This window comes from Misgurnus anguillicaudatus, chromosome 1, assembly GCF_027580225.2.
Source record: "Misgurnus anguillicaudatus chromosome 1, ASM2758022v2, whole genome shotgun sequence".
Lineage (NCBI taxonomy): Eukaryota > Metazoa > Chordata > Actinopteri > Cypriniformes > Cobitidae > Misgurnus > Misgurnus anguillicaudatus.
In genome coordinates, this window is record NC_073337.2 from 1,079,138 (window position 1) to 1,088,976 (window position 9,839).

General features: G+C 39.3%; 1 protein-coding gene across 4 annotated transcripts in view; it reads right to left on the bottom strand.

Annotated features, from left to right (window-relative positions):
* Positions 1–8,838, bottom strand: part of srgap1b (SLIT-ROBO Rho GTPase activating protein 1b) — a 43,698-nt gene extending 34,860 nt beyond the window's left edge. For 2 of the 4 annotated variants that reach the window (XM_073872774.1, XM_073872772.1), the window contains exon 1: positions 8,182–8,838. In XM_073872774.1, the coding sequence (XP_073728875.1) occupies positions 8,182–8,242 (61 nt within the window). In that variant the 5' untranslated portion in view covers positions 8,243–8,838. The remainder of the gene's footprint in view (positions 1–8,181) is intronic. The other 2 variants (XM_073872780.1, XM_073872779.1) reach the window with 2 other exon arrangements.
* Positions 8,839–9,839: the final 1,001 nt, after the last annotated feature.

Below are 9,839 nucleotides of genomic sequence, written 5' to 3' on the forward strand. Positions count from 1 at the left end.
CCCTGAACTAAGCAATAGAAGATCAAATGAATAAAAGTTACAAAATCACAGATTATAAAACTGTAGTCCACTTGGTAGAGCACTGCATTTTCATTTCTAGGATCATGGGTTTGAGCCGAGGTAACACACACTGGTAAAAAATGTATAGATTGAATGCACTGTAGTCGCTTTGAATTAAAGCGTCTTGCAAATGCATGAATGTAAATGTGACGTTGTATACACTTCATATTAAGATGTGTTTTCATCGATCGGATCACAAGTGGACTAGAGAGACACATTACGTTTACACCTGGTATTTAAATCCGTCTCTTTTGTCCGCTTTCGACCGCTTCTGTCCTGAATACTGTGAGGGGGCGGTCTGTCGAGATGGTGGGCGAGTCTCTCTGCTGTCATTTAAATGCGAGCGGGAGTAATGATGAGTTTATATGGACGTGAACTAATATTTTGTCGGAGTCTGCCGCTTGTGTTGTAAGTAAACATGCTGCACAGTGTTTTGTACATGTATATGTTAGAGCTTTCTCTGAATTTTCAGCGCAGTTGATGAAATAGGATAGGAACTTTCACACGCTTGCAAAATGAAACTGCGGAGATCAGCCGCTTTAGTTTTATCAATGAAAGGCTAAAAATAGTGCTGTTCACCGTGTGCTTGCGCCAGAAGTCAGAAAAGACGTAAAACATTGTGTTCAGTACCTCAGATTAGATAAATGGGCGGAGAGAAGGTGGTCCGTGTGACTGTTCGAACACATTCAACCACATGTGCGTTTACACTACAAAAGCAATCCAATCAAAAGTGTTTTCGACTACCACTGAATGTGGTTGTGATATTTTGTATCTGTCTGGACAAGCAGCATACAGTACCAGAAGTGTTGATATTTTGTATCATTAAGTGAGCAAAAACAACATAGATGTATATTACATTTCCAATTGTGACCCTGGACTGGCAATTTTTTGAAATTGAGATTTATTAAATAAGCTTTCCATTGATGTTAGGTTGGTGTTCCTGTATAGCTCAGTGGTAAAGCATTGCGTTTGGTTTGCAGCACAAAAGGGTTGAACCCAGGAGAAACATACTGATAAAAATTTATGTATAGCTTGTAATGCTTAAAGCTTCTGTCAAATGCATAAATATTTAAATGTAGTTTGTTAGGATAGGACAACATTTGGCCGAGATTTTATAGTGGTACAACTATAGTGCAAAAAAATCAAAGTTGTCCAAATAATGTCCTTAGCAACACACATTGAAAATTATAAATACATTTTTACACATTTACGGTAGGTAAATGTACAAAATATCTTCATGGAACATGATCTTTCCTTACATTCTAATGATTTTTGGCATAAAAATGTATTATTTTGTCCCATATATTGTATTGTTGTCTATTGCTACAAATATATCCATGCTACTTATGACTGGGTCACATTTATGCATTTGGCCATACAAAGCAACTTAAAGTGCAAGATAAATTTTCTTTTCAGCATGTGTGTTCCCTGGATTTGAACCCATGACCTTTAAAAGAAATGTTTATAAAAGCAATACCACCTTTGCAACTGTGCAATTTGATTCCTGCACATTAAACACTGTCTATATGAAAAACAGAAAATGCACAATATATTGACAAAGGCTGTTGGTAGCTTTTGGTACAGCCGCTTTGGTTAACTGACCAATCGCTTAACTGAAATCTCAAAATGGCCAATACCGGACAATTAATTGGTCTGGCTAATATATTTATGTCTATCACCAGAAGAGTTGTGGCTGAAGGAGCGCTTCTGAAAAACATCTCTAGGAAGATGACATCTGAACGCAACAAACCGTATCATACAGTGGGCTGCCCACAGACTCAACTAGCTCACGCTATAACATACATGCCTGTCAACTCGACAACATGCATGCATATAATGCACAACAAGAGCCTGCTTAAAATGACTGGAGAACTGGACTGAAACTGCCTTCAAAATGAAAAAAAATGTATGTGTAACTCAAGCAATGTTAATTAAAACAAGAGACGGGAAACAGACTTCCATAAATGACCTAAAAGATAAACATTAAATAACGCTGAGCAAGCATTTATTTAAATGTCAAGGCTTAGGTCTGTGAAAATGTATAGCCACTTTTACATTGAACTCTGATTCTAATTCTCCAGAAAAAGTTGTAAGATGCTCACAACTGAAAAAAATTCTGTTCTTGTCCTCCAATTCCAAAATCAACTGTCCCACTTTTTGTAGTCTTCTGAAGTTGCTGTCCATCTCCCACATGACCTTTGAACTTGTGACCGCGGTGAGCACGTCTGATACCCTGCGGCATGCGCCCGACCCAGACTGTTTCCATGGCAACAAGGCTTCTGCTCAGCAACCTGAGTGTGTTAGCAGTGTGCCGGCATGCCGTATAGCAGCACCGTGCACACGCGTTAGCTCTTGCAGCCGCACACACGTTCACATGATCCAAGAAAAAGGAAATCCAAACCACAAGTGCACCAAAATACACATGCGACCTTCCCCAAAAACACAGAAAAACAGAAATACCCTGTCTATTTTTACAGAAGAAGGGAAACTAGCATCATAATGCCCTACAACCACATACGTCATTGTCCTACACAATATTCTGCTACTTCCCATTTAATTTCCATATTATTCATCGAAGGAAAATTTAATTGCATTGTTTTCTTTCAACACACATACTCTCTCACCACAAATACATTCAGATACCTAAAAGAATGTTTTTTTGACATATTGTATTTTTCAATTGTTAAAAAATATCCCCTAAAATCAGGAAAAATAAAAAAGACAGTCTGAAGCTGGTAAAGGAGATAAAACGCATGTCTTTCATATAAAAGGAGTATCAAGGAGACGTCAATGTTACTGTAAAAGACAAAATATGATCGTGCTCTCCAAGGACAGCAGAAATGAAGTCTAATGTGTAGCGACTAAACAGACACTAAGACTAAATAACTACATTTCTTTCTTTAGATACAAATTTTATTAGTACAGATAATTGAAAACAATAATAATAAATCAGTTTTAAAAATGTAATGCGTTTTGGTTAAAACAGGAGATTCAGTGAGAAAATATGAGGAGAATATTTTATTGGTATAATATATAACAGTATTCAATCTCTATACAACAGGTGGCTATGTGCGAAGCTAAAAAATGAGGAAAACGAGTCCAAATAAAATGTATTTTTGAATCGATTTTTATTTCCTGTTGGCTTTAAACCAGAGAGAGAAAAGTCAAAGACATGCTTTAGTGTAAGACCCATGAATCTTACTGTAAGTACCGCAGCATATGTGGTCATCTCTGTCTGAGGTCCACACACCCTTAAAAAGATAATAGGATCGATATCTTTACTTGATTAATGACACTTACAAGACTTCCATTATGAATACATGCAGTGGCTGGCAGCAAAATCTGTACAAGAATTCAGTACTTATTTGTTTATTGTCTATTCTCTAAACTAAGAACTCGGGCCATATGTTGTTTCCAATCATCATTCTGGGGTTTAACCCAAACAGACACCATAAACCAAGAGTTTCAAAGTATTGTATAGGTTTCCCAGCATCTAATTCCCATTTAAAAGAACTGTCTGTTCGAATATGTCTGTATACACTCACCTAAAGGATGATTAGGAACACCATACTAATACTGTGTTTGACCCCCTTTCGCCATCAGAAATGCCTTAATTCTACGTGGCATTGATTCAACAAGGTGCTGAAAGCATTCTTTAGAAATGTTGGCCCATATTGATAGGATAGCATCTTGCAGCTGATGGAGATTTGTGGGATGCACATCCAGGGCACGAAGCTGCCGTTCCACCACATCCAAAAGATGCTCTATTGGGTTGAGATCTGGTGACTGTGGGGGCCATTTTAGTGCAGTGAACTCATTGTCATGTTCAAGAAACCAATTTGAAATGATTCGAGCTTTGTGACATGGTGCATTATCCTGCTGGAAGTAGACATCAGAGGATGAGTACATACGTGGTGGTCATAAAGGGATGGACATGGTCAGAAACAATGCTCAGGTAGGCTGTGGCATTTAAACAATGCCCAATTGGCACTAAGGGGCCTAAAGTGTGCCAAGAAAACATCCTCCACACCATTACATCACCAGCCTGCACAGTGGTAACAAGGCATGATGGATCCATGTTCTTATTCTGTTTATGCCAAATTCTGACTCTATCATCTGAATGTCTTAACAGAAATCAGACCAGGCAACATTTTTCCATTTCTGAACTGTCCAATTTGGGTGAGCTCGTGCAAATTGTAGCCTCCTTTTTTTATTTGTAGTGGAGATGAGTGGTACCCGGTGGGGTCTTTTGCTGTTGTAGCCCATCCGCCTCAAGGTTGTGCGTGTTGTGGCTTCACAAATGCTTTGCTGCATACCTCGGTTGTAACGAGTGGTTATTTCAGTTAAGAAGTTGCTCTTCTATCAGCTTGAATCTGTTGGTCATTCTCCTCTGACCTCTAGCATCAACAAGGCATTTTCGCCCACAGGACTGCCACATACTGGATATTTTTCCCTTTTCACACCATTCATTGTAAACCCTAGAAATGGTTGTGCGTGAAAATCCGAGTAAACTGAGCAGATTGTGAAATACTCAGACCGTCTGGCACCACCAACCATGCCAAGCTCAAAATTGCTTAAATGACCTTTCTTTCCCATTCTGACATTCAGTTTGAACTTTGAAGTTCAGGAGATTCTTGACCAGGACCACACCCCTAAATGCATTGAAGCAAATGCCATGTGATTGGTTGATTAGATAAGTGCATTAATGAGAAATTGAACAGGTGTTCCTAATAATCCTTTAGGTGAGTGTATGTATGAATAAGTACAATTACTTTTGGACAAATTTCTCCCAAAGAAGAAATCATGTGGGATGTCTTCAATTGTTAAAACGTTACATAAAGTACATTTTAAAATAGGCAGACAGTAAAACTCAATGGTGCAGCATAAAAGAAAACGCATATTTGTGCACACAAAGCAGTTCATGTCCATGTTATCTGTGTACTCCCACACTGCATGTCTCACAAGTGTCTAAACCTGGTACACAGATAATGAAATGTCACATTTCCAAAGATGATCTCCAACTCTTAAAGGAACAGGACATAATAAATCATATTTTTTCAAATTAGGAAAAAACAAAAGGTAGGCCTACCCATCAACAAAAATTTAAGATAGATGACATCCAGGACATGTGGGAGACCATCTGTGCTTATTTTGCATGACAAATTGTAGCATGTCAAAGAGTTTACTTATTGCTCATTGAACGTGTGCAACATGACAATTGATAAACCCTATTTACTGTAGGTGTGCTTTAGCCTCTCTGTCTCATCTCAGCCCCCAAAAATCAGTGCTTATTTTTAATTCAAAGTCAACAACAGCTATAGTTCATGACATTTTATTTTTGTCAAAATCTTTTAACCATAAAAAGTCTAGGATAGTTCACCCAAAAATGAAAATGATGACATCATTTATGCACCCTCAAGTTGTTCTGAACCTGTTTGAGTTTCTGTACAAAAGAAAATATTTAGATAAATAATGTTAAGCACACAGTTGATGGTACCCATTGACTTCCATAGTAAGAAAAACAAATACTATGAAAGTCAATAGGTAACGTCAACTGTGCTTACCATCATTTATGTAAATATATGATTTTGGAGAATAAAGAAACTAAATGATGACAGAATTTTCATTCATTTTTTGATGGTGAAATATCCCTTTAAGCATTTTCCTCCCTACAGTAGAACTATTTGTTCTTTATGTGCACAAGCAAGCTCCGCCCCGTACATGCAGCTCTCTGTGTTGCTCCACCCGCTAACGCTTATCCCATCTGTGGTTTTCTCTTCGCTTCAGCAAAATCGCTAATTAAAATGCAACCAAATGCACCAGTGTTTCTAGTATACAGATAACAAATCAAATGTTTTAAATAATAATAATTTTATGATCTGTGCAAGTTCTGAACAAGAATGGCATACTTTTGTACCAACACATCTCATAACCTGATATAGGAGCCTAAGTCCCTTACGCAACCTATTTTATGTCATTCTGTAATGGCTCTGAACGGTAAGATCCTGAACCAAAAATGAAATGTCTTGTAGCCATGCGGATCCCCAAGCAATAATTCTGATTTATAGTTTCACTCCAGGTAGAGCAAGTCTGTGTGTGACATGATGTGTATTTGTCTTCTGCTTACATGTGTGTGTGTGCATTTGTGTGTGTATGGTCAGAACATTCAGGACTGGATGGCAGCCAGGAATGCAATCCAACATCACATCTCAAGAGAATAGCAAGCTACAAATACAGCATTAAGGCAATGTCCCAATGAAAAACATCTACCTAAATTCTTGCCTTTTCTGCTTTTTGGCTCAATCTCTTAATGTGCACAAACCTTTTTCCTGCCGTGTTTCTGAGCTTTTTATAATGCAAGCTTTCCGTGCAGAGCTGAAACAACCTTCCCATTTGAGTGTGGGTTTTCTGCTGATCAAGCAAAAATGCGATTTTGAGAAATGTGCTCTAGCATGCGTGCATACGTGAGCTATGTTTTTCCACATTAAATCTGCTCTGCATCACGTAATTCTGTCTGTGTGCTTGTGTGAGTTTGCAGGTAGAGTCAAGGTCATGTGCCTCTCTTTCCTCTCAACTTCCTCCCGGAGAGAAAACCCTTTCCTGTTCGGACACCAACCGAACTCCGACAAATTCCTGAGAACCATTTGCATCATTTACAAATCAACGAACACATTTTGGCAACGAATACATTTTGGTCACACACAGTAGGTATTTTGAACAAGGGCACCTTTCCAATCACAACAACACTACTACAATCCCAAATACATCAATAGAACGCACAATCGGTGTGATGCTTGTCAGAATGGCTGTGTGTACTGTGTGTGTGTGTTTGTTACCACTGAGAATAGCAACCCTATCCCTTATGACCATGAATCACTCAATCTGTCTCAATCCACCCTTGGTCACACTACTGTATGTCACACATGACTGTACGTGCGGTTCATACTAAACAGCACTGCTGCGGCAGGAGGATTCCCCGCTCTTGCTCCCTGACACACACGCAGATACCCATTGCTTTCCCATTGGACATTCACACACAGGCTGGTGGTTGAGTATCCATGGAAACGTGTACAATGCACCAAGAGCCTGTTGCCAGTATTGTTGGAAATAAGAGGGGATCTAGGTGCAGAGTAAGCTTGGGCAAGTAAGAAACGGCCGTCTCGGCCATGCGTGCACTTATGCAGTGGCCCACATACGACACCAATCTATCAACATAATGCTTCATGCCTTGAGTTGCCTAGAGACCACCCTTACCTCGACCACCATTGGCCAATAGTAGCAGAGACAGCAACTTCAGCCTCCCTACACTTTTTGGTGCCGCTTTCTGGTCACTTAATCTCTAGATTTAATCTTTTCACTTGCCCATCTTTTAACACAGTCTAGGTGAGCCGTACACATTCACCTGACTACAGCCAGAGCGCGGGAGACAGGAGTTGCCATGCAGGTTGCCATGGAGCCCGCACGCGGCTGCGCGCGCCCCTTTGCATTTCATCGATTAAACGGCGTAAAACGAGCGCGCGCGCACAAACAGACGCCCTGCTGGAAGGGCAAACAACGATAGCAGGGCGTTTTACATAAATCAGTGTTTATTAACTTATAAGAGTAAATATTTAATTAAATTGGAAATGCATTTAGTTTCACCCTCCTCATCAAAATAAATAAAAATGTTTGAAATGCTTTATGGGAAGCGGTGCACATTAAATAGACAGCAATAATGCGATTTAAAATGCATTCATAAATATTATAATTACACTTCAAGTCATAGTGTAAATGCATACACTGCTGAATAAAAAAACAACACAAATCTGTTTACACAAATGTGAAATATGATGAATAATCAGCTGTTTACAATTAAAACCAACAAAATTCCTCCCAAAATTCTGTAGGTTTTAATGGTGTTCTTTGGGTTCCCATCTGCCACATAAAATCACACCAATAGAATCCAACACATTACCAATAGAGACCCACAGAGACCACTATAGTTTCCATTAAAACCAATACAATTCCCATTATAACCCTTAAATCCATTCCTGTGATGTTTTTTCTTTTTGCAGGAAAGCATCAGATGCATCAGATGAGAGACAGTCTCCAGGTACCGGTCAGGTGTGAGACTTTTCTTACCTTTCACTTGGCTCTCATACTCGGTAATGATTTCCTTTTCCTTCTTGCTCTTCGCCGACATGACGAGCAGGTGAGCAGGTGTAGTCCAGATTTTTGGCCGCTTCTCACTGAAACCTCTCCGCTTTTCCTAGACGCGTCCCTACTGTGACCGATGCGTCATATCCAACCACAGGTTCCTTGCGTGATCCGGTTCCGTGCGTGATCCGCCACAACAGCAGTCCGTAAAGAAATGCAATGGCAATCAACCATTCAGATGAATGCGTTTTTTGGACCAGCACCCATAACGATCCGTGAAAGAGATTCAAGGAAACATCCAAGTGGCACGTGAAGCACAGGGGCGCGTCGTTAACGCCGCATCACCAAACGCGCTTTGGGTGATTCAAGTCAATATTGAAATACATCAATATTACGCACGGGTTGAGTGCGCGTGCAGTACACAAGATAGACACGTTTGATGAAGATTGTAACTCATGCGGTCTTTAATCTAAAGTGTGATTGGCAACATGTGATATTCAAAAATATCTTTCTTTCAACGTGTGTGTGTGTGTGCGCGCGCGTGTTTCTCCACTGCTCGCTCTCCACGCTATACTGTCAATAGGTGGGCGGTTTGGGGCGTGCGCGTGTGTATTACACGCAAAATTGACAAACCCTCCGGCCCTTACGTCATGCTCTCACGCTATTTTAAGAAACCACTTGGTTAAATTGTTACTAATTAACTGTTATTGGTTAATTGGTGGCGTTGAGTGAAAACAGAAAATACGGTGCCAAAAGAGCGTTACCCGTGAGACGTGACGCACGTGTTGATATAATGATATAAAACTGCTAAAAGAAGTATTTCTGTCAGTTACTTTAAGGTAATGCTTTTAAAATACCGGAAAAAAATAAAGCATTATTGCTATATATTAAGACACATCATTTGATATTTGCAATGTAACAAGGTAGCTATAATAACATGTTGTTTTATAATTTATATGTTATTTTATCATTATATGTATGTACCTATTAAAATGTAGGCTATGTAAAGCTGCTATGTTAAATACTACCGATAAAAATACATTTAAACTGACTTAAATATGGATAAGTAGCCTATGCGATTCATGGCAGCAATTGTCAACTGAAATGGTTTTAAAACCATGAGTATGATACCCAGCCCCACTACCACATTCATAATTCCCTGCAAAAATAGCAGGATCAAGCAAGATTAAATGTAACCTTTAAGGTGGACGGAAACACCCAACAGCTGTGAGAAGTACCGCTCTGCCCTCTGCTGGGACCATTGTGTAACTACACAAATGCAATAATTTACTAAAATAAGGAGTTTTTTTCCAGTGGCTGCCTCCCCCTGTCTTTCTCTAAAGAAATAAAGTAGCTGAGTTAGGCTGGATTTACACTGCGAATCTTAATGCCCCCCCCACCCTTTTTTTGGTGACCCGCTTACATAATCTTTTAAAAGAAACTTGTATCCATCTGCATTTACACAAAACTCTTGGCAAACAATGTAAGGTAGACATTCTGACCCTGAACTGCTTTAACCACAGATGAAGTAAAATGTAGCAATATGCAATGGACAAAGCCAAAATAATTATACAAGATTATAGAGCTTTATGTAACAAGACATAAAACTTCAACTTATGCTGCGTTCCAGGCCGGTTTTTAAA